Below are 26,838 nucleotides of genomic sequence, written 5' to 3' on the forward strand. Positions count from 1 at the left end.
CAAATTGAACTGGGAGGAAATTGATAACATCAATGTGAAGAATAAAGTTAAATACAAAACTGAAAACGCAGAAGTTTTACACATTTTGTCAGATTATGGTGATGTTTTTGAAAATCTTATTGGTAAATTCCAGGAAACAAAAGCGAGACTATATTTGAAAGATAATGTAAAACCAAAGTTTAACAAACCTCACCCAGTGCCATATGCATTAGCAAAATGTTTAGAGACTGATTTATAGCGTTTACACATTTACAGTTTGGATATGATTGAACAGGTAAATTCTAGTGAATGGAATACCCAGATTGTACCAATTAAAACTGATGGGTCGATACGAATATGTGGTGATTTAAAAATGACTATTAATCCAGTGCTGGAAGATGATTACCCTTTGCCACATTTAGAAGATATTTTGCAAAATTGAGTGATTGTAAAATATTTAGTAAAACTGATTTGGCTCAAGCTTATTTTCATATAGAAATTGATGAACGCGACCATGAATTACTAACTTTAAATACTCCAAAAACCTGTTTTTTTGTTTTTTTTAACAACGTCAGGGAATTCAGACTTTTTTGACATCCTCATTTGTAATTTCTGAGGTTCAGATTACTCCAACAACTCGTCGCCATTAAGATGTCTGAGTGATGTAAAGGATCCGAAATGATCTAACAGCAATTAATTTTAATGCAATTATATTAATTTAAACTTGCAAGTACAAATTGAATCGACATTGATCATTTATAAGTTGAGATACGCACGGCTCATACATTCGATCACAACTGGTCATGTTCCTACTCAAATTCCGCACACAGTGCTTATAATAGTTTTTATAGCGAACTCTGCTATTGTTTACATCACGAACGAGCATCACTTCATTTGCATCTTTGGTCACAGTTTCTGAAAGAGAAATAAAGGTTATCTGAAAAGTGGTTGATTTAAGATTATAACACATTGAAGAAAAAAAAACGCTTGACTTGAATGTTCTCAGGGCACATGTTCTGTGAGTGCAAGACTATATCAAACTGAACTCTATCTGAACATTCTTGTCCATCTGCATGTACGAGACATAAAATGAGCTAACCACTTCATATAAGAGAACATTGATCTTGACTAAGTTGTGTACACAGACGTGCCGACTTTTGGAATCGAGAAATCCAGAGAATCTCCCAAGCGGGGTACCCCCCCCCCGGCACTCATAGATTCGATCAAAAATAATTCATAAACAATTTTTTTAAATCAATTAAATCCCCCCCCCCCCAAGGCAGGTTCTGCATTGCCCGAGAAGAACATAATTCCATGCCAGTCTTTTTATGCAAAATAGAAAAATCACATCTACATACTGTTCATAAATATAAGTGTTTGCTTTTGTGGATGCTAAATCAGTGATTGATAATCTTGGGTATATGTTCTATTGGGTATAAGGACTATTAAAAGCTTTATATTTAGCTTTATGTAGCTTAAATTTTTATATTTTCTTTCTGAAGACATATTTAATCAGAAAAACAAATTAAGAACTTCAAAATACAAAGCTGCTGATGAAAAAAAATTATGTTTACCGCATGGATGTTAATGGCATACAATAACGATTATACAGGGATTTCGGCAACCAAGGTCATGCCCCCGATAAACGCTACGTAAACAAAGTCACGTCTTTGCCAGTTGCTTAAATGTGGTCACCAAGACTTTTTTTTACGGCTGCTCGATGGAAATGACCACGGCTGTCCTCTATGGGTGTTTTCCCTAACGACGACGGCAGTCACTGGCGTCACAACACCACGAAAGCTCGCGTAAAATCTAATTGTCTGCGAAAATCCAGAGAAATTTTAACAAATCCGGAGAGCGGGAGGAAGGATGAAAAATCTGGAGTCTCCTGCCTAAATCCGGAGAGTTGGCAGATCTGTGTACAGTGTAAAATAAAAAGATCTGTATCTCATATTCCTTTAAATTTTCTCCATTCAATTATGAAGCTGATCATTACAGCACAGATTGTGGTAGACTATTTCAAATTCTTGGGTCCAAGAAAATTTACATTAAGGTAGAACATTAGTTCTGGCATGGGCTTATCTCAGAGAAGTACAGGATCATGTTATAATGTGACCCAAGTCTTAGAGTTATAATGGTATTATGTGTATGGTCATAGAATTTGATTGTTATGAAAATAAAATAATCATATAGAAGCAAGAATGGTTGTATATATTATATGGGAGAAAAAGGATTGGTCAATAGAAATGATTTGGTTGTATGTAAAAATTTCCTTTTCAAAACAAAATTTATTAACATCGCTACTATCACCAGTCCTGCCCCAAACTAGATAACAGCAAGACAGACGAAAGAATCATGGTACTGTGACAGAGGGAACTTGATTTTAAAAGAAGTAGAGAAATCTATTTCGATTCTCTGGCTGTTTTTCGCAGCTGATTTGTGTTCATTCCATTTGAGATGAGGTGTGAAATGTACTCTGAGAATTTTAACAGATGGATATTCATTTGGTGATATTCATTTAGAGAAGTGGAAGATTTGAAGATTTTGAATTGATTAGATGCTATACAAGGTTTGGGGTTCCATTTCTAAATCAAAAATAATCAAATTTTTCATTTTTAACAGATATCTACCTCAGCTTTCACTGTAGCCTCTCAAAAAAAATCAGCTTAGTTCCATTATGTATACTAACTTATCACTTAACAATTGCAACTATCTGAGCAATGATCTCTTTATTATGCTTGAATTTTTGAATTTAAGAAATGTATTTTTCATAGAAAATTATGAAACTCAGAGTTTGCCTAAGTCTGAGTATTACTGTATTCCTGAGAGCAAGTAACGTTCTTCTGACATTCAAGCAGCAAATTACACTGGTGTGCAAAAATTAAGGATGAGACAGTTTTCCTAATGTAACGTTGTGTAAAAGTGTTCCAAATTGACACAAATAATACCCTAAAATCCCCAAGACGTAAGAACATGGGAAAAGTAAGCAAAACTTTCCAAAAAAGAAATCCAAAAGAGAAAAAGGAACTTTATTGAAAAATTAGCTTCGAGCACAATTGGACAGAAGACCAAAATGCCAATGTGACAAGTGACTGGCAAGGAAAATAGTCTTTAGTAGGAGATATGATCAACCCTGACTGCTATGCAGAATTTACATCTGCCCATGCTGAATACAAGGTTCTTAACGAGCTGTTGTTAGCACCAATTCCCACTTCCTGTTATAGCACCAATCCCAGCTACGGAATGATTGCTGGTGTAACGTGCCGATGATCCCCCGGCGTAAAAGTCTGTAGTCGCCGTCACGTGATCTGTTGTTGTCATAAATAATGTTACTACTCATCGGCAGCGGTGATCGTATGGCGACGATCAAGGCCGATCCTGATGTCCGCCTGCGATCACCTGCAAATGAGGCAACCTTGAAACCGATTGGCTTGCTTAGACACGTGCGGTCGGAAGTTTTTCCTTAAATACCAGCCGCACGTTGTAACAATGCTCTCTCACTCCGCATTCATCCTTTGTTCTTTTCAACTGAAGCCCTCTAGTAGGACGTTTCACCGTCTTGCTACCGTATCCATTGGCCTTAGGCTGGGAAACTAAGCTGATAATTAGTTAAAATGCAATAATTTACAGTGTTTGAATCCGTTTCCCGGCAGGTCTGGAATCGAAAAAATTAATCTTCACAGTCAAAATTCTTCATTGCTGATCAAGGTGGTCCGGCCCTCAACAGAGAGGCCCCCTGGAGCTGATCAAAGTGGCCCGGCCCTCAACCGAGAGGACTCCTGGTGCTAATCGAAACGATCCGGCTCTCAACCGAGAGACCTTCACTGATATTGTGGGGAAAAACTACGTCGAAGTGACTAACAACATCGGATATCCTATCAGCATAAAAGTTTGACTGTTGTTGATCATCAATTGGTGAGCCAGTATCTTTCTGTTAATGTTAAATAGAGAGCTCCATGTTGTACTAATCTATTGTTGAAATTGACTAACCTTATATTGAATTTAATAAATAATATTTCATGCGAAGGTTTATTTGCAATCATTTTCCACTTGTCGTTTGCCATCTTATTACTGGATATTTTGAACCGGGCAAGCAACTCCCACAAGGGATGTTGCACTGGCGGCCTGCTGCCAAGCGTCTCCCAAGTGTTCCACACGTTTGATTGAATTGAGATTCAGGGACCTTGCCGGTCAATCGATACATCGAATATCTTTATTTTCCAACAGCTCTGTAACAGCCACTGTACGACGAGGTGTAGCATTGTTGTCCATGAAGAGGAACTGAGGACTCATAGCACCTCTAAAAAGACACATGAGGAAGGAGAACCTTGGCACAATAGCAGGCACCAGTGACTGAACCACCTTGGATGATGCACAGGTACCACACAAGCATACCTCCCTAAACAAGAAGTTCGCTACCTCTAAACCGGTCCCATTCGGTGATGATGGAGGAGAGTTATTGTATTCCCCGCTCTCTCCAGATGTGTATGCACCCAGAATAGCCAGTCAAGCTTAAATTTGTAGAGTACTCGACCTGAATTTTTCAGCTACCTTCTTAATTTTTGCACACCAGGTGGTAACTACCAACCGCTCTATAATTACACGAGATTCCTTGCATTTAATTAAAAACTAATATGGAAAAAAGTTTAGTTTTTTTTTATTTGAACAATAATTATGAAATTATGCTTTAAAAATTGATGTCACTTCAAAATCCTGCCAAATTCACAGAATGTACACGAAACATAGCTTAGCATCTTATAAACTGATAATGATATAGCCATAAAAAATAAAGCAAACCAGTTTTTTTTCCTCGTGCACATGTGTGTATGTGTTGTAACATGACGACCTGGGATCTTTCACAAATTTCACCTTTAATTGTGCAACCTTCCATTTGCAATGCATGTGTGCACTTTTCAAATTTTTATTCATTTGTTACGATTTTCTCAGATCGCAGTTTTTGAGTTCATCTTGAGAGTAAAAAAACTACCCCCAAAATTCTGAAATTTTGTAGAAATGTTTACTTTCCATGTGTTAGTAAACTGAACCTCAGATTTGGAAATTAACCCTTGGGACGTTTTTTTTTTAACCGCTTCGTGTTCAAGCTGTAGACGATAAATTTGAATGATCTGTATTAGACGATAAACGTAATAGCCTTGTTCCCCGTTTGAAAAAGAAAAAAAGAAATAAGGGTGGGGAGGAACAAGAGATATATTTGATAAGAGTATTAAAGTGCCTTGTTTTTTTTGCCCTTACCTACAAACTGGTTTTGTAGTTTTTTTTGCTTGTTCTCACTTCTATGTACAGTATATACATAAGGATTAGTTCTGAGAAAGATACATCATATATATATGTGTGTGTGTGTGTAGGGGGGGGGGGAATGCCGTGGAGAACGAGTGAAAAAACTGAAAACCACCATCATTATTTCAGTTGCTCGTTATCAGCATTGCTATCTTGTTGAGATATCACGATGGTGGTAGGAGAACAAAGAGTAGAAAACATGCACTCACACAGCTTTGTTTCATATGGTTACAATAAACCTTCGCCTTGAACAAAAAAGAGGTTAAAGAAAGTCAGCTACATTGAATTTATTCTACTGCATTTCGATGCAACATTACGTCCCTGATCACATAAAAGGGTTTAAAAAGTTGAATTAAGATTTTTGTGAAATTAACTTTTTTTAAACTTTAAAAAATCATAAAATTCTAATGAATGATCAGATATCAAAGTTCATTTTACCAACACGTATAAATATTCCTACAAAATTTCTGAATTTTTGGTGCAGTAGTTTTTTTATTCTAATGGATGAACTCAAAAACTACAATTTGAGAAAATTGTGTTTGAAGTGTTTTTAAAATTAATTTCATTTTATTTTAAAAAAAATTAACCCGATTCACAAAGTTTTTACATTTGATTATCAATTGAATGATTATCAATATTTTTTTGTCATGTTTGAAAAATTGACTTCAGGTGTTGTGACATCCCTTAAATCATTGGTTGCCTAACTTTTTGGTCCATCGCCCCTTTCAAAACATTTTCCTTCTCATTGCCACCAACCCATAGGATTCTATAGTAAACCCAAAGTTTCTATTACCCCCCTGGATCTTTCTATCGCCCCCCAGGGGGAAATATTGCCCACTTTGAGAAACAGTGTCTTAAATGGATAACTTACCACTAACAATTCCGTGATGTTTCGTCAGAACTTAACTCAAAAATTACATTTTTGAAATATAAGCATAATCATTGTCATTTAAAAATCAAAAATAAAGCATACATATAAATGAAAATATACATCAGCATGTTGTTTAGCCGTACGCATGTATTTGTGCATTTATCTCACATCTATTAGTTATAATAGATGTGAAACTTACTGTTGAGCGTCATCCTACCAAACGGGTTAAGGATTTTAATTATGATTTTAAAAAAGCTGACTTTCATTCCTTGTATAATTTTTTTTTGTCACTTTGATTGGAATTTTTTACATTTGTGCACTAATGTCAATGAGGCTGTTCATATGTTTTACTTCTACATTTTTACAATTTTTGATATGTGTGTACCATTAAGAAAGAATTTTACTCAAAAATATCCTCCCTGGTTCAATAGGAATATTATTTACAATATCAAATGTAAGGAGAAATTTCTTAAAAGGCATTTGATGATTAATACTATCTCTGACCTAGTGCAATACAAATGTTATAGAGCTAAGGTTAAACTCTATATAACACAAGCTCATAAAAAATATATTGATAATATTGAAGCAGCTCTCAGACTCAACCCAAAACAATTTTGGTCTTACTGTAACAATAAAAATAAGAATGCACCTAAGTATATGTATTTCGAAAACAATGTTCTATTAACAGACGCCTTGATTGCTGATGGTTTCGCCAAGTTTTTTGTATCGAATTTCACAACTTCTGGGAATGATCACAATCATTATTTTGCTTCAAACAACGACTTTCCTGTTTCTTCTGATGTTGTCGATATTCCTTATATCTCCGTAAATGACATCAAATGTAGTATAAAAAGATTGAAGGGGAGTGGCTCCAGAAGTATTGATGGTATACCTCCATATTTTGTCAAGGAGTGTGCTGAGCATTTGCTGTATCCACTTTTATTAATTTTTAATATGTCGGTTAAAAATGGGATCTTTCCGGATGAGTGGAAGAAAGCAAGAATCGTTCCAATTCTTAAAAAAGGTGATAGACATAAAATTGAAAATTATAGAGGTGTGGCCATTCCGTCACCTTTCGCTAAAATATTTGAGTCTATTTTATATAACAAAATCTATGCTCAAATTAAGGCCTGTATCTCCCCAAATCAGCATGGTTTTGTTAGGAATAGATCTACGGTTACCAATCTTCTTTCCCTCAATACCCATATTGTTGAAGTCATAGCTAATAAAATCCAGCTCGATGTAATTTACACAGATTTCGCTAAAGCATTTGATTGTGTTAATCACTCTATATTAATGTACAAAAAAAAATTGGTTTCTGCGATGATACATGTAAATTTTTTGCTTCGTATCTAAAAAACAGATTGATTTTTGTATCTTTTGGCTCGTCTCTTAGTGATGGATTTTGTGCAACATCTGGAGTCCCTCAGGGGGGTCTGTCCTTGGACCGCTATTGTTTCTTATTTTTATTAATGACCTTGCCGCTGCTATTTATAATTGCTTATTATTTGCTGATGATTTTAAAATATTTGACTTTATTGTAAATTTTGAATTTTGTTTTATTGTTCAAGATAAATTAACCCACATTTACCACTGGTGTATCGAAAATCATCTACACTTGAATATTAACAAATGCTTTGTTATGTCGTACACCCATAGGAAAAATCCTATCACATACTCTTATTATATTGGAACTGATATTTTACAGAGAAGATATTCTGCTACTGACTTGGGTGTAATTTACACCTCTGATTTTTCCTTTCGTGACCATATTAACGATATTTGTAGCAATTTGTATCGCAAACTCGGCTGCCTTAAAAGAATAACTAAAGATTTCACCAATTTGGATACAATGATTGTTCTTTTCAATTCTATAATACGATCTAAACTTGAATATGCATCTGTTGTTTGGAATCCTCATTACACTAATGCTATTGATGATATTGAAATTATACAAAACTCATTTATGCGATATTTGTATGTTAAGAAATTTAGAGCATATGACATTACAATTTCGACAACTTTTCTCCGACAAATTTTTTTAATTACCAGTCTCCAAAAGAGAAGAAATTTCGTTCTTTTGAAATTTTTCTGGAAGTTGGTGAATGGTAATATCGATTGTTCTTTTCTGTTATCAAAAATTGGATTCTTGGTCATACGGTACAACACAAGGTCAAATAAATTATTCTATGTAGCTCACTTTAGGACATTGATTGGTTTGTCTTGTGCTATTAACAGATTTTGTATTTTGTATAATAGTTTACCTGATGAATTTGATATATTTGCGACACCTATTGGTAAATTCAAAGAGCTTCTTCTCTCCGATTGATCAGCAATTTTTTTAAATATTTAAATGGTGATTTCTTGTATTTGACTGTTAATTATTTAGTTTTTCTTTGCTTATTCATTTTTCATTTTTTTTAATCGTCTCATGTTTTTATTTTTTTTCATTTTTAATTGATCCGGTGATTTTATACAGACCTTTATTTTACTTATTTGGTATTGACTAGTGTGTTTTTATTTTATATGTTTCATATCTGTGTATTTCATTCTATTCTGTTTGATTTTATTATATTTACAATGTTTCGGTCATACCTTGCTGTAATTGGATTGTTTTCTGTAGCGTGGTATTAAATAAATAAATAAATAAATAAATAATTAGCAATACTTACTTTAAGATCAAAAAGCTATTTTTTGGAGATATCACGTTCTGACCAAACATCACAGAATTTTGAGATGAGATTTTTTTCCAGTTCCAATTCAAAAGTTTTGGAAAATTTACATGTTGTATCATAGCTTTTGACCGTAATTGTGCAATACAATTACTTTGATTAACACACTGAGTTTGTTGAATGAAATCGATCACTGTTACAAATTGCCATGATGAAGTCTAGCAAATACAGTTCAAAATTTTTATGCCATCTCATTTATGTTGTGTGTACGAAACAATACTCAAAATCATATTTAGAAGATTAAACAGTAAAGAGATGGCTTTTATTTTGAAAACTGAAAGCAGAGGGAAAAGGAAGGGGGGCATGATTTTTTTTAGGAAAGAAAAATTAAGAAACAAAACATAAGAGCATTTTGTAGGGGCGGAAAAATCAGTAATGTTTAGAACGGCAACAGCCTGAAGTTCGTCTCGGCTAAGAGAAATCCGGGCAATTGCCCCCCTTATAAATACATCCTAGAATGAAAATTCATCTGAAAAAATGACTAAGTTCTATGTGAATCATATAGGTTGGAATAAATTTTAAAGCAAAAAACTTGTTCCGTGACAGGAGCACAGAACAAAAAAAATCTTCCCATCCGGGACATTGCTGAGCAAGTTTTCCCGTCCGGATCATCTGGCCATTTCAGCAGATTCTTCATCCCCTAAAATTTGCTCCGAAATTCTCGTCTGGAAGGAAATGCTCGTGTGGCATCAGCCTCCATTGTAAAGGAGAAAAAATTACATTTTAGCAAAAAAGTGTCGATTTTAAGAAACAGTTTTTCAAATAAATGTTCTTTGGCTAACACCTTACAAATCTGGAGATAAATTTACCAATATAGTGAACAAAGGTACAACATAATAAGGTTACAATGCCACACTACATGAAGAGAAAAAGCACAAATTGCGAGAGAATGCCAAACTTGGCTTCTAATGGGATTGAATATTTCATTTCATTTTCGAAAAGTGGCTGGCTATTTACTTTCATTTGATGTTTGGCCCGTAACTAAATGTTGGAAAAATGAAACGTCAAATTTCAAAGCATTATAAATAATTTAATATTCGCCAAATCCTAAAATGGGAAAAAAAAACACTTTTCCATAAGTTTTCCACAATTAATCACGTATGTAATTATTGGGCGGTTGATTGTTACCACCCTGCATATATTGATGCTATTTTTTTTAATCTCCATAAAATTAAAATTTATTCTGTGAAAAATTAACAGATACCAGACTTTAGAAATTTTCTCATGCATGACTAATTTTCAAGTTTACATAGTTTTAATCATTGTTAAAAATAACTAGTAAAAGCAACCCTAAGTTGATTCTTTAGCTTAATATTACCTTATTAAAATTCAATGTTTCACATGTGTATACTTCTGATGAGTTGAACCCTCATTTAATGAAAAAAACTTAGTCTCATCCAATTTGTTAAATCAAGGTTCAACCATATTCAATATTATACGGAGTGCATAGGCAACAGCAATCACTGCATTTTACGGGCAAACCATTAATCTTAGGCCAAGATTACACTATAAAAGTTTGATAAAATCCCTTTTATAAAACTTTAAATCCAACCAATAAAGCTCACAGGTTACATTCAAGCAAATGCAACCAATAATCTTAATGATTGTATTTTTCAAATTTTATACAAGAACTTTTAGAAAACTTTTACAGTGTAATCCTGGCCGTAGAGACATACTTCCAATTAGAAAAGGTATGCAAATAACATGTAGAACTAGGATACATCATTCATGTTGCAAGTGTTGCAAGGGGTTGTATAGTTATTAAAATAAAATTAACTTTTTATATGGACACCCTGTGTCTAAAAAACCAATTAGAAAGTTGTTGCCGTCTCCTGGTGCCAACAAAAAATTCCACATTTCCTAGTGCAATATTCACAGATATATTAAAATTCAAAAAACGGAGGAAAGTTGGAAAAAACATTATATAAATGCAGGTTGGGGTTTTTAAACACAGGGTACCTGTATAAAATATTTTTATTTTAATAACTATAACCCCTTGCAACATACACGTTATTTCGATATTTTTTTTTCAAATTTAAGTGTCTCTAGGATCAACTGCCTACTAGTAAAACTAACATGCTAACACGCACACTCTCCCTCTCCTTTCTCTTTCTCTGCACCTTGTATACTTATAAAGCAGGAATGAGAAAATGAGTACAATGATCTCACTTATAAACCCTCTCAATAACGTTTCTCTCAGTTACAAGATATTTTCGGCACTCCTGGTCAAAAATAATGCTTATATGCCTCTCATTTATGCATCATATTTCTATGTTCCTTGCACCGGCCCATAAGTGAGATATCACTGTAGTTATATGTTTAAATATATAAAATAGATCTAAAAGGATGAAAAAAAGAAATTTCACAAAAATTGTAATACTTCTGAACAAGTTTCTGTTGGAGTGTGAAGGTGGCAAAAGGCAGATTTTTTAATCTCATAAGGTGCATTATTGCTTCCATCTGGTCTAACAGCTTTCATTTCCATAAACAAACCTTTATTTTGAGCACAAGTCACATGGAATGCTGGAAAAAAAATTGATTACTATGATGTTCAATTATCTGAGAAAAACTGAACAGGCACACTAAGATATGAAATAACCTTTGTTATATACAGTAGAGTCTGTTTAATAAGTTGTTGAAACCATATAAACCTACTGTTATGGAAAACTTCCAACAAGAAATCCTTTGATAAGGGGTGGGAGGGAAGAACTGGACTCTGGAAATGAGATTTCCTGAACAAAAAACATCTTAAACAGGGATTTCTTGAAGGGAATCCAATGCACGATTGGCATTAAAAAGGGAACAGCTGCAATGATAGCCTATTATATAGTTCCAATACAATGCTTCTTTACAATTCAATTTGAACTTTAAATTATAATTATCGGGAAACAGTATAGTCATACCTCGTTATAACATCAGTTTTTAAAATTATCTTAACACAATTAATAAAAGTGAGTTTCCTAATTATGAAGGCAGGACCGATCTTAGACCTAGTGGCACCTTGTGCAAAAACAGTAGTCGACACCCTCTCCCCCAGGCGTGGATCCAGTGGGATGTGTCAGAGGCACAGATTTTTGCTCCTGTATTTTATGGGACAGATTCATTCTCACATATTATCAGGCTGTTGGTGGGGATGATTCCCCCCCCCCCCACAGCTATCCCCCTTTCTGTTTGGATATAAAGGGAGGAAGTTAGAAAAGCTTTCTTCCTAGAATGTGTGGGATTACTGATATTTCACTTGTAAACAAGCATGAAAACTGACTTGTTTGATTTATTCAAGAGATTTAAAAAAATTAAAACAAAACATCACATTTACACAGGATACTTATCACAAAGGATCTATCTTCTTCATACTTATTTTAATTGAATTTTTATGGTAAAATATGTGTAACATACGTATCATGTATAGGCTAAACTGATGATAAAAGTGGTTAAATTAGTGATATTTACAAAACTTAAAAACTTTATTTGAAATTATCCCTTTCTGATCCAGTACTAAGAAACTGGAAGGGACAGGCCCGTAACTAAGCTGAGGCAACTTGGGTGGTGCCCTGGGCCATGACACCCGGGACAGGCCCCTAAGCCAGACTTATCACGATCTCTTCTACAGTAAATTCATAGCATGAAAAAATAAAATGGTATTTCTTCCGAGCCCCAGGGCTGGAGCCCTGCCAGCCCCACCCTTCCAGGCCCCCCAAGCCAAATGGGACCCTTATAACTCTTTCTGAGCATAACCATTTCAAGGAGACTCCAAGATAAGTCTGCCTGAGAAAGCATGCTACGGTACTGGGGAAGGGTTTTTTATCAGTAGATTATTTTTTAACTTCGGCTCTAATTTCAACAATAACGCACAAGTCTTGAAGTTTGGACTGAACATCCCTGAGGTTAAAAAAAAAGAAACCCGCACGTTTGTGCATACAGGGTCTAAAAAGATTATGCATAATTGCCAGAAAAAATGCTAAATGTTGCGAAATTAATCAAACTTACTGAGACGATTGATGCATTACTTATATGCTTTACCGATTGAACACATTTACCGTGACGTACATTTAATTCTATATTTCATCAGCTTCAAAAACCTCATTTCAAATATACGAAGATACATATCCGAAATTACAGAAGCTTCGATAGAAATAAACAAACTGTAGCTATTTTTCTTGATATCACGAAGGCATTTGACTCCGTAAATCATGAAAATTTTACTTAGTAAACTATTACGCTGGTGTCCGGGGTGAACCACTTTATTGGTTCAGATATTAAGAAATAGAACACAAAATGTTAAAAAAAATTAACAATTCATTTTAGTTCTTACTCGAACATTGGTAGAGGAGTTCCTCAGGGATCCATTTTGGGTCCATTGCTTTTCATTATTTTCATCAATGATTTTTGTACTTTAAAACTTTTCGGTAAAATTATTACATACGCTGATGACTAATTCTTTATTCATGCGACAATCAATTTACATTGATATCTCAAATTGAGCAAGATCTTCTAATTATTAACGATTGGTTTGCTCAGAACGATACGAGGTTAAACCTTGACAAAACAAAATTTATGCACTTTTGCCTCAGGGGAAGTCCCAACTCAAATCTTGTTCTCAAATCTCATGCAATAGGTTGTTCACTTCACGCTTGTAACTGTCAATGTCTAGGAGAGGTCTTCTCGTGGAAATATCTTGGTATCTAAATTGATTCTAATTTGAAATGGAAATCTCATGTTAAATTCCTCACGAAATAACTCAGATTTTTCTTGTATAAGTTTTACCATTTGCGAAGAATTGTTCATCACACTTTCTTGCGCTCTGTTTATTATTGCCTGGGTTCATTCATCATTACAATATGGTCTACTTACATGGGGCTGCGATTATAAGACTAACTTATTACCAATTGTAACTATTCAATTCAAGTTTCTGAAGTTTCTAGGATACTGAACTTCAAATGACATTTCTTTATATAATAAATATATCCTAAACCTACGACAATTTGTCTTCTATAAAGCAATAATTTTTCTGCACAAAAACAAAAATCTTTGCACACCCAAAATGAATGTTTCTTTGAGACGACCTCATGTGGGCTTTGAGATTCCTTCACATAGAAAAAATATTTTTTGCAAACATTTTTTTTTTGTACATTGCTCCTAAAATTTATAACACTTTACCTATTGAATTGCAAAATATAACAGTTTCCTGCTTTAAAACGACGACTTCAACAATACATTGCTAACATACCAAATATTGAAACTGATTTTAATACTCAGACGTAAACTTATACATTTTGATGTGTTTCATCGAAGCGATTTGCTTATTTTTTTACAAATAAATTCCTGTCCGCCACCTCTATTTTTTTATACTCAGTGCATATATTTTCTTGATTTGCTGATATTTATATTTTTTTCATGCATACATTTCTTTTTTTATTCTCACGCTTTTAACATAGCAATACTAATTTCACTATGGACTTTTACAGTTTTAGCTTCATTATTTGTTGTCAGTACAGGTAACCAAGTTAACCCCTTTCAACTCTCATGTGTATATATATAACTCAGTGTATCAAAAATTACTTCAGTCTGTAACATGTTGTGCATGTATATACAAAGAAAGGGAAAAAATATATATAAGTAAAGTTGAATAAATGTCTTTTTGAAATTTTTTTTTTTCGCTCATTTGAAATGGATTTGTCGCTGCCGTCCCTCTTTGTTTTGGATTTGTGAGGTACTACTTTATTTCCATGAAAATCCTAATTAACCTACCCTATTCTGCTGTGTATAATAGTCAGATTATACGTTTAAAAAAATTACGATGAAATAAAAACAAAATGTCAAAAATGAGCTTCTTAGTGGGGATCAAAGCTGCATGAGGTGTTAACTTTGAGGCAGCTTTCGTGTGGATAAACCGCCACGCCTTAACTACAGCTTTTTCTGAAAGAGGTTTGATATTAGTTATAATTACGTTAAAAATTTATTCACAAAAACATTTTTTAAATATTTATAGATGGGATAGATGCCAGTACAAAAATTGACATTTTCTCTACAAAACAGTGTTAAACACCCCCCCCCCTCCCACCTAGGGCAGTCTTAAGAGATTCATGGGTCCCCGGGCCAAGGGATTTTTCTGAGGCCCTACCAGACAAATTCTTGAAAATTTCCACCAGCTGTTTTTTGTGAGGCACTCTCTTCTCTTGAGGCCGGGGTGGGCCCATGCCTTAAGACGGCATTGCTCCCACCTCCTTGAGAGAAATGGATAAATGAAATTCTCATGTGGGCTGTATGATACCCTTTTTTTTCTTAAACTAACAAAGTTTATATCTGCAAATTATAAGCAGGAAAATTTGATGGGTTTTGTTTAGTTCTTATTCAAGATTCACATCGAAAACAGAAAAAAATGACATTCAAAATGAATATGTCATGATTAAAATTCTTACAACTTATAGAAAACCAATATAAAAAAATTAAAATCGAAAATTTCACTAGAATCACCCGATTTTCATTTCGATCAAATTTATATTGAGGTTTTTGGCCCTTCTTGAAAGTCGGTTGGCATATCTTGTCAAGCAATCTCAACGTTGATTTGTGATTACGACCTTCCTGCATCTTTCATTGGCTGACCGACCACTCCAACACAGGGCTGTACCAAAATAACCCCTCCAAAGTGCTATCAGCACACATCTAGCGTTGGAGGATCGACCAGGTATCGACTGGTTCATGCAAGATGGGGCTCGACCACATCGAACAGATAAAGTTTTTCGCTTTCTTCATGAATACTTTGGGAATAGAGTAATTGCGTTAAATTATCTGAAATATCACTGACACAGGAATAGATTGGCCTCCATATTCTCCCGATCTGACTCCTTGTGACTTCTGTAGGGCGCATTGAAAGACACTGTCTATCGAAACAATCCCACTACTCTGGATGAGCTTGAATCGTTGATTGGTGTTGCATGTGATTCCATTTCCGTTGAGACATTGCAGGACGTGATGTCAAATTTCATTGTTCGTTTACGCCACCTCATTGTTACGAACGGTGAACATTTTGAAAAAATTGTGTTCTGATTGCAAAGACTGCTTGACTTTATTATTTTTTTTATTTTAGACTCCTTTCAGAGAAAGAGTTTTCAGCGCAGAGCGCCATCTGTTAACAGCTTTTGTAACTAAATTTTCGAAATTTCTGTACAACATTCTTAGTTTTGCTAATAAACGTACCGTTTACCGCATAATTCTATTGATCTTCGTTGTAGAGATATTCAATTTTGAAATAAGGGCTTATTCGCTGATCACCCTGTATTATCATATTACATTATATATGCATATATATTTCAACAAAAAATAATATACAAAAAAAAAAACCATTCACAAATCCGATGACTCAACCAGGTCTTTTCCAGAGGAATCATTTAATGTTAATTGCTAGGGATTTAATAGCGAGTTAAGAATGATGATTAATGGAACATATGGGCTCAAAAGGGTGATATGTTACAACTCAAAAGACAAAGCTGTGTCCAGCTTCCTATAGTATTGGTTCTAAATCAATGATTACCAACCTTCTTCACTTTTGAAAGAAAAACTGTTTTTGACTTCTACTTTTTGTAATGGCAACAAAAGGTCACCCAAACTGGTCCTGGAAAATATCGCATTTCTCTCTTTCAGATGTTATCTTTCCATTTTCGAAAACATGGTCATAAAAATCACTCTGGTTCCCAAACTTTTTTTTTGGTTCGTGGTGCCCTTTGTGTATCTAAATGTTTTTCATTGTGCCTCAAATCATAATACATAAGCCTACCTTACAGTTGCAGGCAGCTAGATTAAGTTCACGCAAAATGCATTCCCAAATAATATATAATGTAGTGGAAAAATTACACGTGTTAACAAACTGGCACACTATTTAATTAATTAATCTATTTGGCGAGACATGATTATCGCTCTTCCTCCTAGTACCTTACCGAGGTGCAAAACAATGCCATGAAGAATATTTAGAGACAACGATCCTAATGGAACAAAGCAATATATATTTTGTGGTTTAAACTTTAAAAGAACAGAATTGGAGTTAAAAAGACAGAATTGGAGAGGGGGGGGGGGTCATGGTTGTGAAAGCTGTTTAAAAAAAAAAATCAAATTGAATTTTCAATATAAGTTCATTAGTTTCTTGAACGGGAAAGATGTCTTGTTAGTCCCATTGTGGCCACACCTTACCGAGGACTCCTAGATAGAGATACTGTCTAGGAGCCTCATAGGAGGCTTTGCCATTACTTGCAAGATATTTGGAACAAGATCCATAAAACTCCAAAAAGATGTTCAGTTGTGTATGTATGGTTTGCTCCCCACACATACGTTGCACTCAGGGACGACTCGAGACAAAATCTCTACCTGAGCGGAACCTATTTTTGTGCCCGACCTCTCCAATTAAAAAAAACCTTTATTTCAATCGCTTTGGTTTTATGCATTCAAAGGAACAGCTATAAGTTTACCTAATTTTTTTTGTGTTTCCACTTCGAATACCACACCCCTATTACTATGTGTTGCATGCCTTACCGCACACCGAAAAAGCAGATCTATGCAAGTAAAATGAGAAAAATTTAGGGAATTGTTGTGTATAAATACTGAAACCATTATAAGATTAATATAGTGTTCCTTTTGTCATTTTTCTTCAATGGGGTAATAACTTTCCATGCTTTGGTGGCATGAGATAAGGCAGATAAACACACTGAAAAAGTGGAATTCAAAATAAAATTCGCCTCACTCATTTAAATCCTCATTAAAACTAGAACCCATAGGTTCAAGCATCTTGAGCCCCCCCCCCCCCAAGAAACTTGGTGAGGTCACAGAGTCCTTTAATAATTTATGAATATTCAATGCAACCCTAGACGACCCCCTTCAATGTTTTCTGTGTATCAGAGCACCTGCGATGAAATGTTCCTTAAGCTGTACAAACATGTCTCCCCCCCCCCCCATCCCCACAAGGTGAAAACGTATCCTGCACGTGTAAAATTATTAAACGCACTAATAGGACATTGACAGATTGTCTTACCACACACAGATGTAACACATCAGCAAAAATAAAATAAAAATTAGAGGGAATGTTGCTAATGTGTGCCAAAACCATTGTAGGGATGCCATTCAGCATTGCATATCTCTTCAATAGAATAATAGTTTTCTGTGCTTCTGTGACATAACAAACACATCTAAATCTTCTGGTGATCATTCATTATTGACATCACAGATGAGTCCAGAACCACCCTCACCAGATGTGGGTACGAAAATAACAAGTCCCTTCAGACAATGGATTTTAGAAAAATCTAAAAATATAAGGAATTTTTGTGTGTCTGGATAATAAGCCAGGTCCGTCCACACCAATAGATCTCAGTGCAAAAACAGATTGAGGTGCGGCTAGCATAGCAGGCGTGATTTCAATGGTCTATTTTGAGTAACCACACTACCAAAATCTGCCTTTGCATTGCAGAGTTCTGTGGGTGTGGACCCAGCTTTAGCACTTTATTTGCTCTAGTGTCAATGTTGTTGCCAGCCTGGATTGTGAACGTGTCCCCAAATTTATTTTAAATTAGGTTAAAATTTTGAGCAGCAACACTCTTAATGGAAAACAATACATTAATTTGATCGCCCTCTTTTTTCCAATCCAATGTTTGCCATGTCTCAAACTCTTTCGTTTGATCACATGTGTATGTCATCACACTAACTGTAACAGGAAAAGGTTGAAATATTTTTAAAAAAAAGCAGCAAGAAACTTTTTCTTTTTTGCTAAAAATCTAAGAAAAAATTGTCTCTAGTATTGAGAATATCTTCCATAGATCCGCAGTTGAGAGTAACTATCCATAGAAGTTGGCAAGTATGCCGGAGTCTTATTGCTATGAGATAAATGGTCCAAAATATTTTTTTACCTTTGAGGGACTTAATGACTTATTTTCCCGTTTGTAGACACTGCCACAAATTCCAAATACAGTAGACTCTCGGTAACTTGACACCCCAAAAGTATCAACAAACATGTTGGCTTAACCCTCTGGCTGCTCATCCCGCGATTTCCACGGGCAACTCAAATGTAGCAAAATCTGCTCATCCCGCGATTTCCGCGGGCATGTGTTTTTCTTCCTTTATTGAGAAGCGCATCCCGTTTTTTCCCCGTTTAACCACTGAAAAAAATTATATACAGTATTAGATGTTTCATTCACATTTTGGCCAACAGATGTCGTTAGTTGTCTAATAAATTGCGGCATTTGAAGGCAAATGGTATTACCGCTCAAACTTCACTTTTTGAGTGAAAAAAATTACGCAATTTTTGAAGCAATTTCGGTCCACAAATTGAGCAGTCAGAGGGTTAAGCGGATGTCGAGTTAGCGGGGGTTTCACTCTAAATTTTCGTCTGATCGTTTTTGTGTACGTAATTATATACATTCTAACAATTGTATTAGATAAAATGCTAATTCTCATTAATTTTAATTCGGGGTTGTTTCAAAATAGAATCAAAACATATAATAAAATTAACCTCATGAAAAATAATCAAGTATATTTGCTTGTTTTTCTTCCCGAAGAGAAAACAAAATTTTTTCTACACTATTAAGTTTATACCGCGATTGTTCGGCTTCCTGACTGTGTAGGAAGTGACGTATCACATCTAGAGTTTTTAGTGCATCATGGAGAGATGGTGCAGATACTTCATCTGAAATTTCTAATTCTATTTCTTCGAAAGATGAAGCACTTGCTTTGGGTGATTGATTCTGGAATATTGTCTTCTGCTAAAAGTCCTGAAGTTACAAGATCAGAGTCAATACTCACAAATTCATCGTCGATACTATCACCCATAATGCTATTTATGCTTTCTCCACACTCAATCTCGGAGGAATCTTCAGGAGAAGTAATCTTTTTATTTTAATTAATTAATTTTCTTTGGATAAATAATCGTTCTCCAAAGACTCAGAACAAAAACCAACATGACGGAAGCAGTTCCAAATCCTAGCACTTGTGCCTGAATTCCACGCAGAATCAACCATTTCAACTGCATCTAAAACAGAAATTTTTGCGTTCATTCTAACATACACAAATTCACAATTGTTTTGTCTAATTTTCTATAAAAAGTTTTCATACTTAGGATAATTCTTAATTTCCTTGATTGAGATTTTTTGCAAAATCTTTTGCTTTCCTTGAATTATTGGTCCTGATAATTGGATTGAGTGAGATTGAGATATTTTAACCACAAAAGACTTGCTTCCTCTACATCGCTGAATTATGATTTCTTATCATTTATAAAACATTTCCCTCATTTTTAGCAAATGCTGAAATGGATTCTGTGCAACTCCATATTCTTCGGCTAGTTCATTCTTCAGTTTTCCCGATTCTAGTTTTTTGAAAATTTCAACTTTTGATTTTAAAGTTAAAGTATGAAGTTCGCGTGGAGCCATTGCATTCGCGGCCATCAATACTCACAATGATAACCAAATGACATATTCAGTGTCTAACCAGGCTTTAGCTCTTTTTCTTTTATTCCTTTTCCAAGAAATTGTAAAGCTGAGTTCCGCCAAAAGCATTCTCCGCAACAGACAATATCAAAATTCCCAATAGATAAGATTTTTTCCCTATTGGATGTTCACAATGTCGACACTTTTCTTATTCGCCTAAACTACCAAAAGGATTTTTAGAGGTGTTGCGAGTTCGATACCCGGTTCATCCTTGTCAGAAAACTTTCCTGACACAGGGGTACAACAAAAAACGGCAACTTGACCGCAGCAAAAAATTACTACCGCAGGGAGTCCCCATCGAGGGGTTAGCGTGCCAACCTCTCGATGAGTATAAAAAAAAAACAAGCATGCCGTTCGGAATCGGCAATAAATTGTAGGTCCCGGTCTAATTAGCCCTGACTTAAGTGGAGTTAAGCCAAACATGTGTCGAGTTAGTTTCCCCTTCATTGAAATTAGTTAAGTGGGCCAACCAAGGGAAATAATATATGTCGAGTTATCCATGTGTCGAGTTACCGAGAGTCTACTTTATTTTGTTTTATCCTCAGGTTCCAATTTGGTAAAAACACTTGTACAAAATCTTCGGCAACAATCATAGGCGGAGATAGACTTGGAAGTCTGGGGGGGGGGGGGAATGGTCATTATTGCTGGGAGGGCACGATGTCAATTCATATATACATTTATACATTAGATCAGTCGACTCCACCTTTGAGGCTGGGGGGGGGGGGCATTGCCCCCCACACGCCCTGTATCTCCGCCCATGGCAACAATTCTAATTTTTTAGTCACCATTGACAACTTGCTGCCTGGGATTTATTAAGCACTGGCAGATAACATTTTTTGCGTGTGAAAAAATATATTTCACAAACACATGAATTCAATTTATAACCATTATGGCGCGTATACACTAGCGCGCGGATCGTGCAATCCAAGCGTTCGCAATCGGTTGTTCAGTAATTTGTACAGTGTTGCGAACAATTAACGAATCATTCTTGATCTGTTTGAACCGATTCAATAGGAGTCTTCCTTCTAGTTTGGACGGCACCGTTATTGGTGTGGGTGTTTGTACGTGCTTCTGAGCCTCTCTAGAGCCTTCATTTTTTTTTCCCACGTCTTATTTCGCGAAAGTCATTTAATTTAATAGTCATAATAATTCAAATTCGTCATTTTTGTGTCATTTAAATTCGTTTATCATATCATGTTCCTCAATAGTTGTTACTGCCGCTCAAAACCTACAGATGGCGTTGAAACAGCTCTCGGATGGAGCCATCGGTGATGATGATGTGTGTGTGCGATTCGTTTCGGAAATCGTACTCACTGAATGCATTGCGAACGCCTGGAAATGCTTGCATTGCACGATCCGCGCGCTAGTGTATACGCGCCTTTAGAGTGTCAAGTTTGTCCATTAGCAAATCCATGATTTCAAAGAATCGTTATAAATATTGTCAATATGAAAATGAAACTTACCTGTATAACAACTATTTTTCTTGCATTGAATACAAGCTCCAACATTTCTTTGTTTACAAATGTAACAACAAAGTTTCCAACGTGCTCGCGGTATTTTGGGGATGCTGTCAATAGGTTCAAGAAAATCTGGATTGGTGAAGCCTACTTCTGGAATCCACAAAGCACAATTGACATGAGCCCATCTATTGTCATTGGTTGGCTTGAGAGCACCACCTTTATTAGGACAAAGAACACATTCGACAAGTGAAGAGGTAGAAGAATGACTACAAGGCTTGCACAACCATTGTCCTTCAGGTATAAAAGGAACACCATAACATTCCTATAAAAAAATGTTGAAAATTAACTACCAATGCAAAATGACAATTTTCACACTAAAAATTACCACACAAACTCAAATTACTCTATTTTAATTAGACTTACATCTAATTTGACTTTTTCCTTTTGTTAAAGAACTAATTTCCTGAACAGTGTTAAACAATGGACAAATACACTCAGACCTGCCAACCTCAGAAGAAAAAAATTCTTCATAAAAAAGGGTAATGTAGCCTGTTTTCCAATTTACAAAAAAAGAGGTGGGGGAGGGTACCCCACACTAAAAATTGATTAAGAAGCTATATAATTATAATTCGAAAAAGTAACTGCTGCATAGGGAAAGATATGGTTTACTTTAAAGAAATGAAAAACAAAAAACATTCTTAGGAAGACAACAGATCAGTAAAATATTTATTCACTTGTCTCTCTTTTCACATTTTTGCGCTATTGTTTTATCTAAAATGAAATATGATTTCACTCACTGAAACACAGTCCCCTAATCACATGAAAAAAAAAATTCATTCGATGGATGCCAAAGTGCTGAAAATCATTTGATACTCATAACTCTAAATTTAACATTCTAGTAACCTGAATGATTAATATTAATAGGACTTTATATAATAGAATAGATATTGCACTGGCATCAAGTGCATTTTTTGTTTGTCGAAATACCTGAAAACTCCCAGTCCTGAATAACTCAACAATAAAAAGTAATTTTATATTTCAGACATGGTAAAATTTTGATGATACTCAAATATCAAGAAAATAATTGTTTGTTGTTGAAGATCAAGAATGCGTGAATTATAAACTCAATTTTTGGTACAAGTTTATTTAGAAAATTTGGCCTGAATTAAAAAAAAAAAAAATTGCTATATAATTCACGGAACCATAGAGGGTTAGGATGGCATACAAATTACAAAAAAAATATTGATCCATAAATGAACGCTAAAGGATTGGGGCATCACTCAGTATACTAATACAGAGGCGGCTTGAGACATCGTTTTAGCGAATAAGCTGCACCAGTAAAACTGCCACGAAAACTCCCAGCGTTGTTCCACCCCTTCTCACTGCAGAGTGTGAAGGAATTTTTGGCTAGTTTCCCCGGAGTGATGTCAACCAACAGACTTTCAATGATTTGTAACACTGAATAGTTTGCAAAATAGGCAATAAAATGCCAATATTAGTGATTCGGTAAAGTCTTATTTTTAAAAGAAAAAGCATATAATCATATCAACTTGCTAAAATCCTATTAAATATGATAAAATTGTAACAGTTGGCAGGTATGCACGCAACTCGCATATAGACGATAAATTAGATCCCTATATGAAATCAAACTTTATAAGCAGTTACATTATCATTTGTTAAATCACAGCTGTAATTGGACAAGGCATGGATTTCACGAATGTGAAATAGAAGAGGGGCCAAATCAATGGTGAAGAAAAAAAAATATATAACAAATGTTTTGTTTTAAAATTCCAACTATTAATGTATTGGATAGGATGATTTATAAAGAAAACTAATTTTTGATGCATTTCATCATCATATCTGGGAATACAGCTGCTAGTTTCTGGGGTTGTTTTACTGGTACACAGATATGAAGAAAACATTGAGGGGACTGAAAATCACCATTCGTTCCGTATATTACAGGACTCAAGCCTATACGCAGTAGGCAGAATGGTGCGTTCTATTGTATATTCATAAATTTTTAGGGACTCAGCTCCTCACAAAATTAAAGGTGCCTCAGACCCCAGGTTCTGGGACCTATGCTGGTGTGGCTTATATAGGGCCCTAACTAGGATTTTTGTGAGGGGGCGAAAATGATTTTACCAACCCACACCACTGAAATTCAATGATTTTACTACAGTATTTTTGTTCCCTTCTCAAATTTGCCACCCCCCCCCCCCACACCTAGTCCCGGCCAAAACATCAGATGGGTGCAGAAATGGTCTCGCACAGGTGAGAATTTTGTTTTCAACCGCCCGACAACATGTATTGTCACAGGGCCTTGTTGGCGCTTGCCTGACCTTTACCCCTTATGGTAGTGCATGTGTTATGTTTTATTATTGAGTTTGTTATGTCTATCATATACTTTATGTTTATAATTATTTTTTGTCGACTGAACAAACTTTTGTTACTTACGGACGTTTTCAGTGCCGACGTGTCACGAACTGTTTTAGGAAGAAAAGAAACTAGTTTCTGAACTTGCTGCTTGGAATGCCGATGTCAATGGGGGCGCATGTGCGTTACTCCTCATTTGTATGCTTAGTGATTTGAGAGCTATATATAATCATGTCCGTGCTTCAAATTGGTCTTCAGTCTCATGTAGCGCTAAATTTGCAAATCATCCAAACAACTCGGCTGGTCCGATGTTCCCGTCACGCAAGTTCCCGTCAGTTGCTCTTCAAGAATGCCGTTCAGGGATGTCTGGTGTCCGTTCTCGATCTTAATGCCTTCGTAGATCTTGCCGACTGCGATCTGGCGTTGGCTGGCATGGTCAATAGCAGTGATCTGATAGTTTCCTCGTATGACTCTGCAATCTGATGCTACCCCTTCGTCATGATGTCCACCATCGGACTCCACCGCTTGAACGGCGAAATCCACGTGTAGCACAGCCGATGCCCGCGATCTAATGACGCCTCTTCGTCAACGCCCTGGGTTCTTCGAGATATCCGTTAACTGGATTCCACCACTTGATCCCTGAATTCCTTGTGTGGTTCTACCGGTGTTTGTGATCTAACATCGCCTCATCAATGCCCTGGGTTCATCACGATATCCGTCATCTGACTTCTGCTCCATTGATCAGTGAAGACCAAGTGTGGTTCTGTCGACGTCCGTGATCCGATTCTGCCGCCTCGTTGACACCTTGGGTTCCTCGCCGAGCTCTATGTGTGACTACTGACATCTGTGGTTGAGCATCGTTTCTTGAAGACCATAGCTGAGTGTCACTTTCGCCCTAGTCGATTCACCATAAGTATACTTTGCGATTTTCCTACTAGTGAAGGGTTTGCCCTTGAATTGATGTCTTAACTAATGTGTTTTAATTAGTTATAACTAATAATCTGACGAATAACAGAAATAAATAGTTGTTTGAAACTGTTTTGTTCATTGGCAGATAGAGACATACGTTGCAGTATCAAAAACTTCTGTATAATTACAGCTATTCAATTCAAGAAACTGTTTCAAATCTAGAACAGAAATAAAGATCCGTGACCTTTGAAAAATTTTATATTTAGTGTATTCTCGATAATCCGAGGTGGATGGGACCACGACCATCTTGGATTATTGAAAAACTTGAATTATCCAAAAAATCATAAAAAATTCTTTAAATGTTGGTTTTACTTTAAAAAAAAAAAAGACAAGCAAAAGCAATACTGGCATATTTGCTGTATTTTTGTTCTTGAATAATATAGATCGCATACAATGTGTTCCAAAAAATGAATTTGAAAAGGGCGTGAAGAGAGAGTGATTGAAAATAATTAGGGATGGGATTGATGGCGAACAACGCTGAGACACTGATAGCTTTCAACTGACTTTCCAATAATTTTACACAAGTAATTAAGGGGGACAATGACATTGTCCACACCATTACAAAGAAGACGGTCAAACTTTCTCCTCTTTCTCAGCACCCCCCCCCCCCCCCCGAAAGTTAAAACTGTCTACATCCATTCAAGGGAGCCCAATATTTTATTACACAGTAACTCATTATAGGGCTGGGGCTGCTTAATCCCTTTCAAACTGAAATTATAATACCTACATACTACCACTATTCCTGGGAAAAAAATAAAGTTGGGTTCTTGTTAGGGGGGGAAAGAGTGTTTTAAGAAGGAAATGAAAAAATTTTCAGTGCCTCAGATTGGGCACCCGAGTGGCATGGTGGTAAGATGCTCATCTATCACTGTGAAGGTTGGTGTCTCAGTCCTGCGTTCGAGTCTGAAAAATGACATAGATAAGGTATTTCCCTAACGAACTCGAGGCAACCATCAATAGACAGCACCTTCATTTCTGACTCATCTTATTAATGGCAGTAAATTTCAATATAGCGATACGGCCAGAGTTGGTGTTTCGTAAAGTAGTAGTGCCTCAGATTATCTGGGCTCAGATTTTTGAGACTACTGTCCAAAGTTGACCAAATTAATTGCTATACTAATTTTGTTAAAGTAATGTTTAAAAAAGAAATCCAAAAAGAGATTTGAAACATGCTTTTAAAATGATTGAATACTATCTAACAATAGTCTAGTGTGCTTTGAATTGTGTTTGGTAATGTCTAATATAAATATAACACTGACCTGATGAACTGGCAAATTGCACAAATCACAAAATAAGATTGCATTTGAATCATCACATTCTCCATCATTGCATATAGAACACACAGCATCTTCATCTAGTGTCGCTAATTCATTCTCAGCAACCTTTTGAGCATGAACAAATGATTCCTTTTCAAGACGATCCATCAAAAATTCAAATGTATCCTCAGACACTTTATTGAGTTTATGGGATCCCAGTTGATCATTCATAAGGTTAAGCCAAACCACATCCTAATAAAAGTAAAACAGTTGAACAATTATTTACATCGAGAGCAACATCATTTGTCAAGTATATACTTAAAGGATAAGATCAGTTTACTTGGGTGAAAATTTCCATCTCAAAAATCTTCATAGAAAAATATTTACAACTGATTGAAACTAAATACAAATTAAATATTTAAAGATTATAATCAGTGACTC

General features: G+C 35.5%; 1 protein-coding gene across 5 annotated transcripts in view; it reads right to left on the reverse strand.

Annotated features, from left to right (window-relative positions):
• LOC149085324 (peregrin-like) overlaps positions 1–26,838 on the reverse strand; it is an 81,921-nt gene that overhangs the window by 31,525 nt on the left and 23,558 nt on the right. For all 5 annotated transcript variants that reach the window (XM_089233279.1, XM_089233280.1, XM_089233278.1 and 2 more), the window contains exons 3-5: positions 26,401–26,649; positions 21,803–22,121; positions 11,261–11,403 (exon numbers count right to left, since the gene is read on the reverse strand). In XM_089233279.1, coding sequence (XP_089089405.1) covers positions 11,261–11,403; positions 21,803–22,121; positions 26,401–26,649 — 711 coding nt within the window. The remainder of the gene's footprint in view (positions 1–11,260; positions 11,404–21,802; positions 22,122–26,400; positions 26,650–26,838) is intronic.

Source organism: Pholcus phalangioides, unplaced genomic scaffold, assembly GCF_987345545.1.
Source record: "Pholcus phalangioides strain wild (caught in Gottingen) unplaced genomic scaffold, Ppha-v1.0 ptg000007l_1, whole genome shotgun sequence".
In the NCBI taxonomy this organism is placed as follows: domain Eukaryota; kingdom Metazoa; phylum Arthropoda; class Arachnida; order Araneae; family Pholcidae; genus Pholcus; species Pholcus phalangioides.